General features: G+C 39.2%; 1 protein-coding gene across 1 annotated transcript in view; it reads right to left on the reverse strand.

Moving 5' to 3' along the window:
• LOC104472293 (vitellogenin-1-like) overlaps window positions 1–20,559 on the reverse strand; it is a 42,798-nt gene that overhangs the window by 12,358 nt on the left and 9,881 nt on the right. The window contains exons 9-24 of the mRNA XM_010087896.1: window positions 20,368–20,533; window positions 19,176–19,298; window positions 17,532–17,750; window positions 15,334–15,551; window positions 15,154–15,251; window positions 10,872–10,996; window positions 10,685–10,786; window positions 10,481–10,600; window positions 10,033–10,222; window positions 9,847–9,940; window positions 9,549–9,734; window positions 4,337–4,481; window positions 2,510–2,729; window positions 1,473–1,642; window positions 401–833; window positions 42–334 (exon numbers count right to left, since the gene is read on the reverse strand). Of these exons, the coding sequence (XP_010086198.1) occupies window positions 42–334; window positions 401–833; window positions 1,473–1,642; window positions 2,510–2,729; window positions 4,337–4,481; window positions 9,549–9,734; window positions 9,847–9,940; window positions 10,033–10,222; window positions 10,481–10,600; window positions 10,685–10,786; window positions 10,872–10,996; window positions 15,154–15,251; window positions 15,334–15,551; window positions 17,532–17,750; window positions 19,176–19,298; window positions 20,368–20,533 (2,902 nt within the window). The remainder of the gene's footprint in view (window positions 1–41; window positions 335–400; window positions 834–1,472; window positions 1,643–2,509; window positions 2,730–4,336; window positions 4,482–9,548; window positions 9,735–9,846; window positions 9,941–10,032; window positions 10,223–10,480; window positions 10,601–10,684; window positions 10,787–10,871; window positions 10,997–15,153; window positions 15,252–15,333; window positions 15,552–17,531; window positions 17,751–19,175; window positions 19,299–20,367; window positions 20,534–20,559) is intronic.

Consider the following 20,559-nt stretch of genomic DNA (forward strand, 5'->3'; position numbering starts at 1 on the left):
GATCACCTCCTAGCAGAAGTCAAAGCATTAGAAAAATTTACCCATTCTGTAGAAACGTCGTAGCTATTGTGACTGTTAAATTGGGACTTGACTTGTTTCGTCTCGGCTTGTCTGTCATATTTGCTGTGGCGATGGGAAACGCCAATGCTTTCACTGCTGCTGCTGGTGCCACTCCTGCTACTGCTGCTACTCTGTGTTTTAGGCTTCTGCTCACGGACTCTTCTCTCTCCTTCAGTAGCGCTGGCATGTGGAAATGATGTGGTCTTGGACTGCTTCTTAGCCTTATGCTGTATACCAGATGCTTTGCTACTGCTGCTGCTGCTGTTGCTGCTGCCTCTGCTGCTACTGTTGCTGCCTTTGCTGCTGCTACTGCTTCCGCTGCTGCCTTTGCTGTTGCTACTCCTGCTTTTGCTGTTACTCCTGCTACTACTACTGCTGCCCTTGCTGCTGCTACTGCTGCTGCTGCTCTTGCTGCTGCTACTGCTACTACTGCTGTTCCTACTACTACTACTTTTGCTGCTACTACTACTACTGTTTTTGCTGCTGCTACTACTACTGCTGCTGCTTTTGCTGCTACTACTACCACTACTACTGCTACTACTACTGCTGCTTTTGCTGCTGCTACTGCTGCTTCTACTGCTACTGCCGCTGTCCCCAAAGGGGTAGAATTTCTTTCCTTTGGCTTTGGACTGTCGTGTTTTCAGATTTGTCTGGGTGCCTCCCTCTGGTGCCCTGTTGTCAGAGTCACTGCTGGAGAGGCTGCTCGTTGTACTCTCGGCACTTCCACTGGTGCTGCTGGCACTGGACGTTGAGCTTCTGGATTTTCTTGTCCCCTAGTCAATGGTACCATTGGAAAAACAAAATTATTTTTCTGTGTTCCTGAGGAAGGTTGTAAATAAAATCTGCTACAGAGAGCTATGAATCCTTCTGCTGCCTTAGAAGACAAAATGTATGTCTGATGACAGCATTCTTGCAATACATCACAATAAGACAAATTCATAATAATGTGTTAAAACCACACGCAAGTAGAACAATACCCTAAACCCTTTTGTGATAATGAACATGTGTAGAAACTGTTGATCATACAGCTACCCATAACTAATGTTAGTAATGACAGTGAGCTATGACTATCTCAGGGCAAGCTGGGTAGGTAGGTGTCATGCCTTTTTTCTACTGTTATAGTAGATGGAAAGAACAGACTAAATTTTGGGCTCACAACAGCTAGTTTTTGTCTTGCAAGCAATGCTCAGAAAAACCTACAAAACCAACCTGCTCTAATGTCTTTCACTTGCAGAAGAGATGAATGCAAACAAAAGACCTGCAGAAAGACCTGTGTACCCAAAAGCCTGTCTTTATTTTCCAATTTTTGTATAGTATCTAAACAAAGGAAGCTACTTAGTAAAAGAAATATAAACAACTAAGCTTTGTGTGATGTCTTCCACAAATCTCTAAGTGGATTTTTACAGCAGTACCTGGTCTTCAGTATCATCTAGGATTTTCTTCACTCTTTTAATTGCTGCTTTTCTGGAAGATACTTGTGCCTCTGGATCTTCAAATGTTACTAAACGAACCATTTTTGCAGGTGCTTGGTCTCCTGCTTGAATTGTGACTTGTATTTTTTCAATAGGTGCCTCTGTGTAAACTGAAATTGTATGACAATTAGTTAGTATTAGCAACTGAATAATAGAATAAGCCAATTTTTGCAATAATTTATTTCGCCGTTCTTCCCCAAATGAAAATATGACTGTTCATTGATTATGTTTGGTACTGAGCAACTTTGTTAAAGAATTTCTCTAATAGCTAAAACACACTGGCAAGAAACAAATTTTAAAATATTAGGATGATACTAGATTCTTTTCAAGTCAATAAACAGCATAATCAGCAGATTTAAAAGAATTGAATTGCACTACTTAACTAGATAACATTATGGGATAGTGAGTTAGGCATCAGAGAGGAACTGAGGCTCAACTCCTGAATCGTAAAGAATGGCCCAATGGTTAGGCTATTAGTTTGATACTTAGGAGACCTGGATTCAGTGGCCTGCTCTGCTTTTACTTCTTATGATCATGGATTAAGACATTAAGGACTAGATCCTGGCAGAGTTAATTCATAATTCCCTTTAAGAATCTGGGTTTTCAGACTGTAGCTACAGGACACTGCATCAGATCTGCTGCCCATGTCCAATTGCTCTGTGCTTGCATCCCAAATCCAATGATTCAGGATGCATCAGACATTCTCTGCAGGCACAGATCAGCTCTGCTTGATGCTGGCCATGCTGAGGGGCATTGCTGGGCGAGCTGGGAAATTGCTACTCAGATGGGCGGGGGAGAAATGGATTACTGCTACAAGTGCAGTCTATCGCCAATACTGGCAGGGCTGGTAGGTCTAACAGTAGTTTTAGTGGTACTTAAGATACAAAACCTTATATGTACATATACAAATATATACGTGTATATACACACACCTGTACCCACCCAACTATTTCTTTTTTGTGCACAGTGGTATTTACCTGGCTTGAAGCTCATTCTAAGGCTGTGCTCTCCAACTAGGTAATAAAGAGGCACATTTTTGATAAAAGCTGCATGTACGCTTTTCGTCTCAATGCACACTTGAACTCCAAATGTACTTGCATTGGAGCACATAGACTGAACAAATGGCTCTTTTCGGGAAGAAGAGTGTCCAAAGGAAAAGGAATTTCCTGATGAAACATCTTCTGCAGACTGTCTGTCCTATTAGATAATACACATGTCAAGTTAAACTGGACAACAGTAAGAGGAATACTTGCATCTTATGAGTCCTGTTTTGGTAATAGCTACATGTATTCTGCAGGGGGAATGAACCAGTTCATTTGAGATAGCAAGGCCGTGACATAGGACAATTTGTTTTTCAATCGGACAAAATTATCAGCTGAACGGCTTCATTAGACTATCTAGTGTAAAAAGAGCTTCAGGCTATAAGAATGGAAAATTATATCACAAATTAATTCTAAATATTTATTTTTGCTTTCCTGGAGTATTAGACAGTGTTAACAGGTTCTTGTTAAATCTGAGTGTGCTCTAGACTGACTGGAGTTCTTTCCTTTGATTTACTATTGGGTCAAACAGGAGCTTCAACTACTTCCATGAAAATTCTGTCTCAGTTGAGGCCTGACATGAACGTGAGACTATATCAACTAGGTGGTCAAAGCATTTCAGATGTTTGAAATTTCCACTCAAAACTATGTAATTTACACGTGATAAGCAATGCTTGCAGAGGAACAAGATAAAATTGATTAAAATTAGAATCAAATCCATGAAATGAAGACTATGATTTCCTGGAGCATCGAAGCAAATAGCTAAAGACACATAATCACAAGCTTTCATTTCACATGTAATACAGGTTTGCAATTAATATTCAGTTTATCATGACTCACAAGATTCCAAACTTGTATGAACCCCACAGAAAAACCTGAATTTTAATGCTAGGTATTTTCTTTCCAAAGGAAAATTTAGTGATACTGGGAAATGCTCCAGGTAGTGGCATTTTTCAGTTGTTGTTCACTTACGAATAACTGTGGAGTGCTGAGTTTTCAGGGTGGGCAGCACAGAGGCACAAAGCAAAGAATTTGACATGTTCCAAGATGTTGGCAACTGCTTTCACTGACAGTACATTTGCCTATTGACTTCTCCATAGGAAGGTGCTGTGGCCATCATCTGTTTGTCCTCGACTTTCTCTGAAAACCCTTCAGAGTTGTGGGACAACAATGAAACCAGAAGAGGACAGTGTATTCCTCACCTCTGTCAGTCTTTCACTGAATGAATTGTCACAGTGATGCCTTCACAATGCTGCCCATCATACAAAGCCTGTACCAGCTTTTACAAAAAACTGTAGATCAGGAAGGCATTTGGCTTGACACACAAACTCCCATCCATCCTTGAATCAGGATGCTTATAAGCATTAAATTTGGCTTTACAAGGTAAGCAGTGGAGTGTCTTGTGGAACATTTGAGGCTGCCCCAGGAATGTGATGCTTGCATAATGGTTGGGAGTATTTTAAAATTTTAAGGTATTTCAAAGTATTTTAAAGATTGCGGGCCTATCCTGTAGATGGCAGTATAAAATTAATTACCAAAGAAAATGATTTTGCTTTTGAAAAAGTGTTGCAAGTCTGATGTATTACACTCCAGATTTTTAAATAATGTTACTATAGGGCTATTTGTGTTATTAGATTGAATCTGACTTATTTTGAGTGAAACAGCATTGGTCAGAGATGAATTGTACATTTTCTATGGAGAAAAGAAATGGTCTCCCACTGATTAAAAGCCCAGAAAAGAATAGTCAGACACTGCATCATTTACCCTGATGTTATCAGTTTCGCTTGATGCAGAATCTGAATCGAAGGACATCTTCATTATGTCAGGCACTGCTTCAGGTAGAAGAACTGGAGTCATCTTACTAGCAGCCAAATCCCCAATATTCCGTGTAACAGCAAATGTCTTTGACCTGCAGAATAAACATTAGAGGAGACCTGTATCGATAAAGCACTGCTGAGGAAAAGTCCTAAATAATGCCTTGCAGCACGTACTCAGCAACAAGTATCATACCTTGCAAATTGCTTTACAGATATTTACAGCCTCTTTCCTGTTAGTTGTATTTTCAAGAACTGCTAAGAGTGAATAAAGACATGGATCAATCTCAGGGGCAGATAGCTCAGTTCGGCTTTTAGAATAATGTATACAGGTTAAAAACATTGCAGTTGATAGGATCTCCATATGCCTAACACCCTGAAGAACAACGCACTTAAAAGCCTCGGTGTGGATTACATTATTAAATTTTTGAGTCTCCTATTTTGATCTTCTGGACTTTTAAATTTTTAAACTCCTCTTCTGTGTGTTCACTGCTAAACTTACTTCTCTTTTCCTTTGACATTCTATTTGGGAAAATACTGCCATAACTTCAAAAAACAATCTGGGAACTGGTGGCTACTGAATGCTGTTCCCTATGCAACTTTTGCTAAAGCAGAATTAAAGAAAGGAGCCTGAAAGCATCAAAGTAAGTGTCTCCAGCTTGATAAAAATTCAGTGGTACTCATGGCTTGGCAAGAGATCACAGAGACATGTGTAGGGAGGTTAAGAGCCTATTTCTGTAAATGTGATCAGTACATTGTTTCCAGTGTGGTGGACTCTGAGAGTATTAGTCAGGATCCAGGATAAGGTGCAGCATGATACCGAGACTCTCATGGCTAAAAATCCTGACCCCCTGGCTCTGTACCCCATGTTCTTCATGGAAGCTGTTACAGTGCTGTGATAACTATAAGTTTTGGTTTGGGTCAAACACCTTGAATACTGAACACTTTTAAGAGATGAAAAACTCGTTTCCCTCAGCTATTAACATTGTGCTAACTCTGTCTTATTAGCCATTTACCAGTGCTAACATCCAGATCAAAATTCCTGACTTGCTGTTTCTCAAGTATGAAGTTGATCTGCTTGCCCTGAGGCTTTTGTGGTCTGCCAATGGAGGTGGCCTTTGTGACAGTGAATGGAAAGATGGTCTGCAAATGATGTTGATTTTAATATGGTCCACACTGTACTAGCCTGAGCAATTCCAATCCAACCTATTTGAAAGATGAATTTGTATTCATTTGATAGCCCTCTCTTCCTCTTGAAGGCTCCTACCGTGCTGTGTGCACTGTAAAGCACACAATTGCACTTCATGTGGAACACCTCAATAAAACGTATCACCTGTGGGCTTTGTTTTCTTTTCCATCTCTCTCTTTTTTTAGATAAGGACATGACAGCAACGCTCCATGCTGGGTGATAGGAGAACCTTGAAGAATGGAATCTGAAATAAAATATTCTCCCTAACAAGCTGAGGGGATAAAAGAAAATACAAATCAACTTGCATTTCAGATGGCTCATCTGGGTAAAGGGAAAAAAAGGGAAATGGCTTTTATTTTAATCCCATTCAATAATTCAAATGACCACTGAACTGTAGGCTGGGTCTCCAAGCAGAAAGCCCTGGGGTTTCTTTTCCAAATTTTTTTAAATTTTTTTTTATGCCAATAGTCTACTCCTGCCACCTAATGAAAGTGGAGGATCGATTCCTCCCTGTTGAGCACAGAGAGCGGACAAATGTAACTGCATCACAGGTGACACATGTCAATGTCTGCAGTATCACACAGCACAGTAAAAATAGGCTACAAGAGCCAGCTCTGGTGCTTTAACAAGAAAAACAGTCACAAAGAAGGCCTAAAGCTATGGTATGAAAGAATCTGTTCTCTCTGATCCCACACAAGGGAGAAAAAATAAAAAGGAGATTTTCCAATATGTATTAGTGTATTTTTTGGATGAGAGAAGAAGCTGTGCTATAGTACAAGCCAAATTCACTGCAGGGGTAAGGGACAAGTAATTCAGCTGTGCTGGACTCACTGGTGTTTCAGTGAGTGTGCCCTTACAGACATCCCTAACATGGTGACAGAAGAACTCAATGTCCATTTAAAACAAAACAAAACAAAAAAATCAACAAAAACCCATTTTCACAGGTTTTAAAGCACAGCATGACATCGTATCTAAATAAATGAGAAGCAAGAGACAATCCTCCAATCAGATATTTAGCTCTCTTTCTGCTGTGGTGAAATGAAAACTTCTGCCTTTCCTAGGCATCATCCTTCTGACCTTGGTGCAAAGGTCTTATAAAAACAGCCTTGGAGTGCCAGTCATTTCCCTAACACACCGCGCTGCCTTGCAAGCTCATGGCATACACTGGTTCTTCTGCATTTTCTGTTACACGTGCTGTATACATACTGCATATGGTGTTTTAATTTTGTAATTCATGTTATAAATAAGATTCTCATGTGAAGCAATTTCTGCTTATCCTACAGTTAAAACAAGCAAAAAAAGCCCTATGATAGAAGCTCTGTTCAAGATTATATATATGCTTCAGTAGCATGTCATTATGAATGTGTGATATATTTGCAAAGTGCATTCTCTGGCAGCTCTCCATATTTATACTTTAATCACAGGGCTCTAATTTTTCCCTGAAATTTATTTGATTTTCACTTCTTCCTGTAAATTTTGTTTAAAAGTATGTTTAAGTAGCCATCTGTAGGATACCAAATAATTATGTTAAAAGAGTCTTAAAAATAACTATTATTTTTAATTGAATTTAACTTTGATAGGATTGAATTGAAACACATGCTATATAGTCTCTCCATGGTATTATTAATTATTTTGCTCTGACTTTTGCTATAAAGAAAGTTGAGTCCTTAATGTGCTGATTTGTCTTGGGAATGCAATCTCTTTATCACCAAAGTTTTCATTATTTTTTTCTTTAAAGCGTGTGACTGCTCACCTGAGTTTCTCTTTGGCTCCTAAAAATTTATATAAATCCCACAGCTGTGACAGGTTATAACCTGTACAGTGTGTAGGATATAATTGAACTTAATGCTATTGAAGACTGTTTGCGTCCTGCGTCTGAGTATGGGAGATGAAGGGGAAAATAAAATCACATCCTGACCAGCTTTAATGACATGGTACTATAGCAAGTAGCCCACTGACCATCAAGACAAAGTGCCCAACACGAAAATATTTTGAACACAGCTCACAAACAAATGAAAGAGCAATAGCTTTCTAGAACCATTTATTTAAATGGGGAATTTAAAGCTAACAAGGGTAGGTTTCAGTATATCTCTATAATTTTGAATTCAATTGGTTCATTGTTCTTTGGTGGATCTATGCAAAAGGAAGAGAAAGTCTATGTTAAACTAAAATTTTTGACTCATTCTATATAGAATATATATATATATCCTTTCTCTCTCTATTATGCCTGCTTGTTTCTCTTCATACCTTTAAGATTTTACTTTGCTTGGTCTTTGACCTCCTTGTTGATGTGGTTCAATGTTACATTCTCAAGTTATTGCTTTGCCTTCACTTGTACTCATTGCTGTTTCATTGTCCTGTGTGGTTTCCATAGACCATTTGTTTTGTAACAGTGAACGGGAATGCTTTTTGGAGAAAAATTGATAGTGCTAAAAGTTATCTAGTGAGTATTAGGTTTCTCATATACTTGACATTATAGAGCTATTTGCGACTGACTAGTTCACTTTATAAATGATAATGCTACAGGGTCTAGAAGAGGGCTTGGGCTGGAACTCATGGACTCCTTCACTGTAATCCCCTGCCTCTGATACTGTCTTGCTTTATGCTTTCTGGCATGTCATTTAACCCTTTTTGTGTCCATTTTGATTTCTCCTTAGGTCAAAGGAGGAATATTTTTTTTTTTTTCCCCAGGGAGAATCATTCTGCTAACATTTGTAGCTCTGCCTGAGGCTCTAAACTCCATCTCAGTGTCCAATATTCTCATTTCAGTTCGGCATCCTTATTGAGTTCATTAATATCTGCCTCACCCTCTCCAGCTGTGAGAGCTAGGTGAGAGCAGGTGCCTGCTGTCCCTGATGACCTTGGGAGGAGACTGTCCTGGTCTCCACAAGAAACTGAACAGAATTTTTGGGCTGTGGTGCCCCAGCAGGTTGCACACAGCTAACTGGTGCTCTATGAAGTGCTGAAGCCCTCCCTCCTCTGAGTGTTAAAAATCCCCCCAATCATATTTGATGGAGTGGAGGAATCATCTTAGGGAGGGGGATGTGATGTCAAATGCCTACTAGGATGGTCTGTGACCTTTGAAGAGCAAGGGAGAATAATGATTAGTCTAACTGGTGGCTAAACTGAGGAGACCTGCAGAGCTTCTCTGGGCCAGCAGCCATGAATGCTAATTGCAGCTGGATCAAGCAACTGAGCTCTTTTGTTACGGCTGTATTCCTAGAGCAGAAACTTGTTAACATTTCTGCGGATTGTATAATAGCTGATTTCTGTTGTCAGTGATGCTTTTTCCTTTGTGATGAATTTTCAGCTTGTCTTTCTCAATATTTTTTCATGTGTGTGCACGAAGATTTTCTAGGCTTTGGTCTACTGCTTTGATTTCTTGGACATACTCTTTCTGTTTCCTCCCTGTCTTTGTGCTTGTATTTCCATCTGTTTTCATTTGTTTGGCATCTGGCTCCAACAGTTTTCCAGAGTGTATTGTAATTGCATGCACTGATAATAAATCAAGTAGACCTAACAGGCAAGAAATCCAAATGGCAGCTACAGGGAAACAAGGTAAAAACACAGGAAACACCAAATCCTCTGCGCTTCAAGCCATCAAATGCAAATATATATGAGTTATCTGTTATAACTATAGGATTCATCTGGCTTATATCTTACCTAGTGTCTCCAGTCCAAATATATGTATTGGGATAGAAATTTTATACCATTTTTGTTTCAAATATCTTCTGGGTCTCAACAACTGAGAAATGGTCCTAAAGAGGATGTTCCAGTGAAGACCACAGGAAATAATGCATATTTTCAAGCAAAGCTTTGGTACATGTCATATCATTTAAAATAAATAAACTACACCAATCGTTGCCAGTTACCCAAGCTGTCAGTCAAAGACAAGATCCCTAAGCAAAGGTTCTGTTTTATTTGTAAAGACTCTTCATTGCTACATAGAAAGATAATAAGAGATATGTCTTACCTTACAGTAATTATGTTTGTCTCATCTTTACATGGTGGTATTTCAATTCTGATATTTTTTTCCTTCATTTGGACAGTGGCAACAACATTCACAGGTACATGAGCATTAATTTTGGCATGTGCTTCCAGCCCTGCCTGGATCGTGTGTGTGTTGATCCCCATTACAAAGGTCATCTCCTTAGCCATGCTGAAAAGGTAGAATGAGGGTAAAATTATGTTCAGACAGCAAACAGCTGTTGAATTTTTATAGTCTCTGTCACTTGGAAATATAACTCTTTTATTTTATACTAAATATTTACCTTAGACTCATTTTGGATCGCAGCCTAATGTTGGCATTTAGTAACTCAGTCAATCTGAAATCAGACTTTGGAGAAGGTGTAATCTGTGCTTGAACTATTACAAAGAAAGCAAAAAAAAAAAAGTGTTAAAAATCCCCCCAGTCCTTGCAAGCACGTATGTATTGCTCAAGTCTTGAAATACATTACCATTTCCTGCCACTTTTGTGACAGAAGAGTAATAGAAGCTGGTCTCCATTGGGAACCCAGTACAAGTGGGCACGATACGACGGATCTCAGAGGACAGTAAAGCCTTGGTCCACTGCCTCCCTGCACCACTTTGAAGGATACTGATTATTCTCCTTATCGAAGGGATTTTTTCGTCAGGTCCATACCATGCCTGCAATTACAGAGTTCAACTTGTCTAAATAAGCAGAACTTGAATATCATGATCCGTGCCATTAACTGTGCCTCAGAGGAAAGTCTGCCAGCAATGATTATAGCTAATCCTGATCAAAGCTTGACCTTATTTGCCTTGATTAATACCAAAGACAAAAGCCCTCTTGAATTAAAAAGTTAGGAAAGAGGAGAGAATGTATGAAAGAAACAGTGTTTCAAAGCTTTTGATGCTTGGGTGGTGGTGTTTTTGAAATGATACCTGCAATGCATTTTGGATAGCATTTTTATCAAGTCCACCAAAGAACAACTCTTGGCCAAACATCTTCAAGTATCCTGATGCAAAAGGTTTGTCACTGGAGAACGCCTTCCAGTCAGAAAGCTGCATGAGAAGAGGAAGAAAGTCGATTCTTCATAAAGTTTGGGGAAGCGATACGTTAGGGACTTTTTCCCCCAAAGAATTTACCTTTTTCAGGATTTCTTTGAAGTCATAGTCAGCCTCCCAATCCCCATTAGGAGAGTAACCTTTAGCAAACAGCTCCTGCAGTCCTTGAACTGTTATTCCCACCTGTAGGAACAATTGCAATATAAATGCCAGTTGGATGATGGTTATAAGAAGGGATGAGAGGTCAAACTGCGGTAGACTGAATTACCTCCAGGGGATCAGCCACTCTTCCAAGGAAATGTGTCCGCAGCTGGGACATTGCCATTGTTGGAATTAAGCTGCCTGCATTATTCAATACCAAATATTTAGCTGCCAGTCCACTCATAAGGAACTCTGAAGAGAAATAGGCCGTAAAACAGAGCACGTTTAGTTTTTAAAGCCACAATGTGCAGATTGCATCAATTTACTAATTGCATAATTCAACTGATACAGCATGATATGAGAAAGGCCAGAAAACCCAGCTATAAAACTGATGTTATCAAACAGTCATAAACAGACTATTCTGCATTTTTGAATTATTAATGGGCAAAATTATAAGCCCCCTGCTCATTGCATGGTGTTTATTTTATTTTTCCAATTGCTTCTGCTATATCATTTACATTGGGTCAGATTCTATAACGTCGGTTTATGAAATTCTTTCTCGAGACATCATTTAGGGCAATCTGACAAAGAGGATCAGAAATGAAAACAGATTTGCCATCCTTTGCTAATAGTTTAGGGAAAGTGATGGAGATGTCCTATAAGGACAGATGGTGAAGTGTAGATTTGTCTCTCAAATGACTCGGAGCCAATTTAATAGATCTAGTTCCAAATGCTGTAACTCCTTACATGAAATGCATTGTGATTGTTAACTACTGTGTGAACTTTGAGCAAACATAATTTATGTTTATTTTCTCTACTTTAGATTTATAATCTATAATGTTCTTAGATACAGATAATTAGCTTGGAGCACAGTCATGTATTCTTTCTGATCTTGGCACAGGTCTATATAGTCCTGTTTTTCTGAGTTAAAGTAATCCCAAGGCTTTTCTAAGTTTCCTTAGGTTTAAGAGGAAGAAGGCTGACATGATATGTAGGCAACCCTGTCATATTTCCTTTCTTTCAGACCTCCTCTCTCTGCTCTTCCTACACTAGCTGGAGGAGAGGGAAGTATTTAGGAGTCCCTACGTTAAATTTCTGCTGTCCTCATATTAGACATAGGCACCATATACTGATTAAATCCCAACACCACAAGGAATCAGCTTTGGAAGTTCAGTACAGCCAGGATAACTGCAGAGCCCTAGAAGATCCAGACCAATAATTTCAGTACTGTAGGAAATATATTTTAAAACATTATGAGAAGGAGTGAATCTTTGACCTCTTTCCAGAAAAGGAGTGCCTAAATTCTCATAAAATTATTTAGCCAAAAGTTGAAGAAAACATTATTACTTGGTTCCCAAATGTGGGGTATTATGAATACTCATGCCCATATTACTTCTCTAGTGTCACTCTCTGTGTTATGGATAACATCTCCCTTGTGAGTCAACAATTTCCCATCCTCTTCTGAATCCATGCATGCAGACAGGTGTCTATATGGTCCTTTACTGTCATTTACTCTTCATGCTAAGTTTTGTATCGGATTGCTGGGACTAATTTTGATTTCTAACTTCTCAGGACAGATTCTAACTTTTCATGTATTTGAGAAACAGACTGTTGGAAAAGAAATCCACTTAGTCTACTAAATCTGTATGAACTGACATTTCACTGTATCACCTTTACTCTTGCTGTAGGAAGCTCCTGTGCTACCCAAAGTGCCAGGCACTATCTGCCAACAACACATGTGGTTCAGCAACAGCTCTTGCAATCAAAATACAGGTATGTATGCCACCCCATCGATGGCAGAGGAATCAGTGGGGAACTTTCATCAGATAACAAGGAGAGATAACAGAAGCTCACATTTTAATTCTGATCCTATAGGAAATAAAAAGCACAGCGATGCCACACTGTGACATTGCTAATAAGTTGACTTGAGACTTAGAAATGTGAAGACTACTTTTTCTCTGAATGAGCTTAGCCAGAACAGTCCTAGGTGTTACGTGGACTGGACACCAGAATGAGGCATGCTACTTTTGGTGAATTTGTAAAGGCTCGCTTTTGTGTGTGTGTGTGTTCTAACCCACAAAAACTGTTAATTAAAAAAAACCCGTGGCACTTACTGATACTTAATAAGAAGTGTTTCTCTTAAATGATTAAATGATTATACAGAATTCATTGACTTGAAGAGAGCAGGGATATTTTCCATATCTCAGGCATTACATAGTGCTAATGTTCTAAGAAAATATTTACCAATGAAAAATCCTACTGACATGGTCAAACAATGCACTGTAGCCACTCCACTGTGAGAGCGTGATGGCACCTGCACATATCTGACTAAATGTCTTGCCCCAGGGAAGAGGGAAAGAAAAATCAGTGATGAAAGAAAGCAGTCTTTGGTACCTATGAACATTAACACACATATTTAATATGAATCTGTGCATATTGAGAGTTAGATTATGTCAGTCCTCACACTGAGCAGAACCTGGGTCACCCCTTGATTTCAGTGTGTAGAGCATGAAGCACGATTTGTGGTGGCCATGTGTGACAGATTCCAGACTAGAGAGGGTTTCAGCTGACATTATTGCCTGTCATTAAAAATTCAACATCTAACACCACAAAGATCTGTGATGCTGAGGGCACATTTTTGTTTTTAGCAAGGAAATAGGTACTGCATTACAGCCGTCACTATGGTAACTCCTCCAGAATGGACTCACTGAAACACATTTCACCTGTGGCTAGTGGTGACAAATCAAATCAGAAAACTGGAGAATGGATCCTCCTCCCACACCAGTGTAATAGAGGATTGACTTAATTTAGCTAACTGAGTCATCCAAGTCTAAGATTAGTATGTGTGAGAAAAGGATCTTGTTCCTTATTCTTCAGGATGAGAGGTTTAAATATTACATATGCATGGTAAACAAATTTCTGACACTGGTCTCCACCAAGAAGTAACAGTAATTCATTGATGTGCTTCATTTCCAGGCTACAGGCAGAACAAAGTAATCCATTTCACATCGCTCTCTGCCAGCTGCCCTCATGTGTACTGCACCCTTCTTTCTCACTGTGTGAAAATTCAGACAGCTTCATTTTAAAAGCAAAAATAAGGAGAGAAAATGAGTACCTAAAACTAGAAACACATATCTGTGTATTACTGGAAAATTTATCTCTCCCTGAATGCATTTTAAAATGTAAAAAAGTTCACACAGTGCATGTTAGGGACTACATTTCTTTGGGCACTCTCTGGCTCCATCTCTGAGGCAGCAAGCATGTGTATTGTATATTATTGTGGTTGTTGTGGTATGTATTATATTTATTTTAATATAGAGCAGATTAAATGGTCATGCAAAAACCATGAAACAGGGGCAGGGCAACAATTAGATCTACAAAAGTCTTCCAAACCACTCCTCCCCCACCAAAAAAAGGCAAAAGTACTCGTACACTTAGCACTGTGGATTTCAGATGTTTCCATCTCTTTTTGTATTGATTACTTTGCAAAGAATCTTTACGTGTACAAGTGAATAGCAAAAATGTTAAAACCATCCAAGTCCTAGAAACAGCATGTGTAAGGAGACTGCGTTTGTGGATCTAATCTCCCTAGTCTGCCAGCTACATATGCCAAATCACTGAGGCTGTCATGGTCATTTACGTAGGGGAGTTGCTTAAAAAAATCTCTACTGAGAAAAATAACACACATGGGAAATGGAAATAGCTACAATTTGGCCTAGCAAGAGCTATCTTCTAATCTGGTCCTCCCCTCTCTGTCTACATTTTTATGTGCAACTCTCATTGATGTAACTGGTCAGCCTCCAGATCCCACGCGTGGATCTGCTCATTCCAGTAAAGAATCCTGGTAAGCAGGTGCAAGAAAAATCTTTAGACAACAAGCCCGAGTTAGCTGTTCAGGAGTGCAATGAGTTGCCACATCTGAATGTTTTCAGAGTTTGCTGTTTCACTGGGCACCACTGTTGGGGTGAAGAGTATTTAGCATCACATTGGAATTCAGCAAGAGTTGTAGGTGTTCAGCACCAGCAGAAATTAATCCACTTCAGAAGTAATTTAGGTCCCTTCTGTTTGTTTGGTGCTGAACAATGGTATGAAATTGTTAAGCACCGTTGAGACTATGGCATTTGATACAGGAGCATGTGCCTCACTGGCTAATGAAAATGGAGGGTAAGAGCCCCACAAGCCCTCTGGTAATTTCATGCTGGCAGTGTACAATGCAAAACACACAGCGACCTAAACACTCTCCAAATGGAGAGCCTGAAATTTTTTTTTTTTTTCACTGAACATAGGAGAATAGGGAGAAGAAACATGCCACTAACCAGCTGGCTAGGAGAATTGGGTTCTCATACTGTATGATTTTTTTTCATACATTGACCTATATTTTTTTATCTACAAAATTTTCTGAATCTTACCTTTAAACATACTGAAGCGGAAAACCTTGCTAAACTGGTATCCAGATCTGTCAAATTTGGGACTTAATGCTCTGATAGCCATTCTGCAGGCAGAAGCCCTGAAAAAATTCAATGAGCACATTAACACCTCGATTAGTTTGCAACAAGTTTTTCTAGGGAAGGGACCCAGATTTTCCTTACATCACTTGAAGATCTGGAGCTGTGCTTCTACCCAGGGCCCTCAGGTGAGAGTAGATGAAACTTGCCACTTGCATGCTAGGTTCTTTAAGCACAGCATCAGCTAATGTCATCACTATTGGAAGACCTGGCTTGGTTTCAAGCAGAACCACTGCAGCTAACATTCGGACCCGAGGATGAATTTTGTGGTTCAGGAAAATCTCAAGGGTAATACCCTGGACCTGAAAATAATAGATACATTCAAATTTACAGTATGTTTGAACATTCTACTAATAACCATTCAACACCAGTGAATGATCTCTTCATCACTAGTGCAGTAAAAAAAATGTATTGTTTACTTATTATGGCAACAGTGTTCCTGGTTTCTTAGTCTGAAGGCTCAGAGGGGCATTATGATAATGTAGTCTGACTTCCTACACAATTGAAGCCAAGGAACCGTAGCATAACCACTCTAGTTAAAAGAGATTTCATGGATCCTTCACATACCTGAGAAGTGGTTTCAGTGATCACTTAACCCAACCCATAAAGATATGCCTTATTTCTAATCATTTAATCTACTGGAGCCCTTTCTGCTAGAATAAAAAACAGTTTACTACCAGAAATCTCTGTGTCATGTACGCAACTTAAGACTGAAAGTTTACGCAACAAATGTAATTTCCACAGTACTGCTTGTGACCAATGTGTTTGGCAATATTCAGTATCAAGACGAATTTTGTGCTGGAACCTTTCCAGTTCCCTTGAGCTGCACTGAAGCCTTTGATCCCAACTTCAAAATGGACGTGGACGGTGTAACACCATTCTGGCAGCCTGTCTGTGCAGTTTTGTCCTGCCCAGGACAGCACACGTCCACGCTCCTTAAAGGAGAGTCTGATCCAGAAAACTTCAACCAACTTTGGAAATACCCTGATTGGTTTTGTTCATTTGTGTATGTTATCAAATAGCAAGGTAAAACTGGTGATGAGGATGAAGTTGCCTTTTTTAAAATGTTACTGCCTTTTCAAATTAAACAATAAAATAGACAGACCATGTATTAAGTCTGTTTAATGAAAATATGGGTATGTAGCTGGAAGCAAACAAGGCATTAAGCTGGTTTTTGAGCAGTGAAAAATCAGGCCATAGTCATTTACTTGCTCCAGATAAAATTTTTTCCAGAGAAAATGCATAGAAAATGGGTGGTCTAGGTCACATGTGGAAAGCCGGGCCAAAGGGCAGTCAGAGACATTGTCATCAAACTGGCTTTTTTCTTACCCAGCAAATACTATAACTCTTACCCTTGCTATTCTTTCCTTCCCCTCTGTTTTTCCTCATCTAACTCCTGCACTCTAGTAAATTGTTTCATTATTCTTTTGCTTAAAAGCATACCCTGGCACACTATTGTCTGTAGATCAATATGTGCACTCAAACTGTGAGTCATATGCAAAAAATGAGTATAATGGAAAAACAGATACAGATTAGTAGAATAGTTAATGAAAGCTTTTCTTTTACTTTTTATATTGAGTAGTCTTATATAAAACAAAAAAAATTCAATATCAGGAAAAAATATTGAAAATGCAAGATTTCCTTTTAGAAGCAGATGGCTTTATGGTGAAAATGATTGTAAAGTGATGTCTGTGGTGGATGCGAGTATGCCTGTGTAACCATTGTATGTGATATCTAATCATTATCTTGTTCAGGGACAAAAGTCACATTTATTAAATGTTCTCTTTATGACTTAAACCCACACAATGTCTGTAAATTTTTAATTAGGATGCAAACCTCTTGTATCTATTTACAATAAGATCTGGTCTTGAATTACGATTAGATGTGACACTCAGTATTAAATGTCAATTGTCTGAAAACCTTGTTTTGTTTTTCTCTCACATACTAAAGTTAAAGTAGCACTAAATGCATTTTGGTCAATAATATAGCTTTCTGTCTAATGTCCTTGGAAAATAAATGTTTGCAATGGAAATACTGATTTGTCTTCAATAACAGGGTAATGAATGTATCCTTTTAACGGGATTTTTGTTGCAGTCTGAAATACCAGAGGTTAATGTCAAAAGGAATAAGACATGACAACTAAGGAACGGTTAAGTATTTAAAAAAAAATAATTACAGCTATATTTGAAAAAAAGGTATCCTTTCCCCTCAACACCCATCGTTGATTAGCAGCTTTGTGTTGGGTTATCATAAGTGCAAAGGCTGCAGCTTTGTTTTCTTACCGTTTTGGGGTCTTTCATGCCTATGTTTTTCAGGGCCATCACAGCAGTTGTGTGGACCTTGAGTGGCAGATCTGAGGCACCGGCTGCATATCCTGGCAAAAATTTCTTGATGTGCTTGATGCTGGCTGGATGTCCTACATTCCCAAGGGCTTTCAAAGCCAGGGAAATATCTTCAGGGTTAGACTTGCTCAATGCCTCTCCTGCAAAGCCATGAAGTAGCTGAAAAAAGAAAACAAATCTTCTGTTGAATTCAATTCCAGCTCTTATCTACATCCCATCCCCCAGCCTATTCTGAGGTTTGACTTTGATAATTTCAGTTTGTTCAATTCACTTATTTTAAATATTTTCAAATTCTTTTTGTCCTCATGAATAGGACATTTTATTCATGGAACAAGCATAGCCAAGAAAGCTGCAATGAACAGCTTCTTCCTCACTGTGCCTTGAAGTTATCAAGTAAGAATTTTAAAGGAAAAAGCAATGGCTAGGAGGTAGTTCCCACTGCCTTTCAGGGGCGGTTGGGAACCCTGCAAGAATGCTATTTGAATATCTCCATTTAATGGTTGAAAACAGGTGCAAAAAGGGAGATACAGTTCAATTCTTCTGACCTTTAAATAAGATTCCTGAAGATATGATTATTGGCAGTGCCCTTAACTTCAGCTGTAACAGACACTTTTTTTTGGTGCATTAATAGTGGGCAGCCAGCAGGGTGTTTGTAATACATCTTGGGAGGGGCGGAGCCGGGACAGCTGACCCGGATTGGCTGTTCCAGACCATGTGACATCAGCTCAGCCATAACAGCCAAGGGCAGGGAGGAGGAGGGGGGCATTTGTTGTTGTGTTTGTCTCCAGGAGCAGCTGCTGCACACACTGAACCTCTGCTTTCCTGGGAAGTGGCTGGACATTGCTTGCTGATGGGAGTAGAGAATAAAACATCTTTGTTTTCTTTTTGTTTCTGTGTGTGGCCTTGGCCTTTGCTTTAATTAAACTGCTTTTGTCTTGACCCATGAGATTTTCATCTTATTCCTCCCCTTTATTTTGCTGAAGGGGGAAGTGATAGAGGGGCCTGGTGGGCATCTGGTATCCAGCCAAGGTTAACCCACCACACCCTCTCTGTTACTGCTTAGTTGCTTGACCTCTGTAATCCATGACATGTATCTCTAGAATGGGGAAATGCTATTTACTGTCTTTGTTTTCAGGCCCACTGATTAAAAGCAGTGAAGAACAGGGAGGGTATTATTATTATTAAAAACTTATAGTCTGTGTGGATGACTGGGCTCTGCTTCTGTCTGGGAAATGGCTGGACTACATGACTTTGGGCAAAAACCTGGGCTTTTGTGTCACTTAGTTTATTTAAAAGTATCTATAAATACCTATATTTAGAGTGTTTCAGAGCAGTGCTATGGGACTGCATTAATAATTGGCAATAGAGCACTCAGACTCAGATGGAAAGTGCTATGAATTATATGCTTCTTCCTCTCACTCTCTTTTGTGTATTAATCTGAAGATAAAAATGCTGTATTTAACCAACTGGGGTTCCTTTCCCCAAGGGAAGCATGATAGTGAAGTGAAATACAGGTTTCTGAATAATGAAGAAAGAACTCAAGGCTTAATTTCTCTTTTAAATGATAAATAACAATGTGGTTACCTGGAGACATTCAGAGCAGGAGTCTGATGAAGAGCACTGTTTGTGGCACAGTGATGCGTAGCTGAGATGGCAAACCTTTCCAAGTACAGTACTTGAGCGTGGGCAATGTTTTTTCACAATGAGCTGGGGAGAAAGCAGTTGTTCATTACCACCATTAAATGAAGAGCAACAATATTAAAAAATATGTTTCTGTAGAATGCAAGGCAAAACCGGGCTTTTGATATTTTTGTATCAATGTATTTATGGTTAATCAGTGGATAGCACTGTATTTGAAAATGCAATTGTGAAGTAATTCCAAATAACATCTGGAAGGCAGATCTGTTGCTTTCGTAGTGTTTCAAATTTAAATTTGGCATAGGCTGCAATCCAAAAGGAGGAAATCACCCAGTTGCGGAATGGAAAAACACACTTTATTCAAGAAATATTCATCTTTGTTTTATAATTGCCTCACTATAAGTACAAAAATCTTGAGATATGCTGTGAATGAACCTCAGTACTTTGGGCAGACAGAAACATTTCATATAAACATAGGAGGCATCAGCCCACTGCTTCCTTGAGTAGAAAGCAGAGCAGTACTGCACAGTCACAGCTGGGCTGTCACAGCTTTTATAGGGGGCAAAACTCTAGTCTGAGATACATGGTCTCTGCCTAGGGTAGGCAGAGATAAGTTCCTGCATCTGAGGCTAGGATTAGACCCTGAAGAAGAGGAAAAAATGCAAAAATCATTAGACTTTCTACTCTGTGGGCTCCACATTGGCATAATTCCCTTGATTTCAACAGATCATCTCTGATTTATACCCATTCTGCTATGTCAATTAGGACAAATACAGGATATAACAAATATTTATTTCTTACTCCCTAGTCTTTGTAGACACTCAGTGAGAGATCTAGTCTGATGTAACTATAAAGTACATTTGGACAAAGGGACACTAGAAACCACTGTTTGCAGCAATAACCTCTGTCACTGAGGGGTACTTCACTCTTCCTTTCCTGTTTCATTCTGGATTCATTGTTGCCCTTTTGATTTGCATTCTCCTCCCCTTAATACAGTCAGGAAATAAACTTTTTTCAGCCTCACTAGAGGACAGAAGACATTTATATTTTCAAAGCCTTTGCAATCTTGTCAAAGGGAAAAATACAAGACATGCTAAAATCAGTAAAGAGCAATTTGAGAGTGTTTAGATAATCCTACTGTTGCTTCCTCCATCACGTCCCGAGTTGGCGAGCTTGAGTGCAGAGCCACAAGCACCGTCTGAGCCGCTTCCCAGTTGGTGAGTTCTTGCCTTTCCATTTTATGCCTCAGGAACCTGAGTGCACGGTGACTGGCAACTGCAGGAATTATATCCAAAATGTAGCGCCTGTAGTGGGAAAGGCAAAGACCATT

This window comes from Pterocles gutturalis, unplaced genomic scaffold (genome assembly GCF_000699245.1).
Source record: "Pterocles gutturalis isolate BGI_N339 unplaced genomic scaffold, ASM69924v1 scaffold31571, whole genome shotgun sequence".
In the NCBI taxonomy this organism is placed as follows: domain Eukaryota; kingdom Metazoa; phylum Chordata; class Aves; order Pterocliformes; family Pteroclidae; genus Pterocles; species Pterocles gutturalis.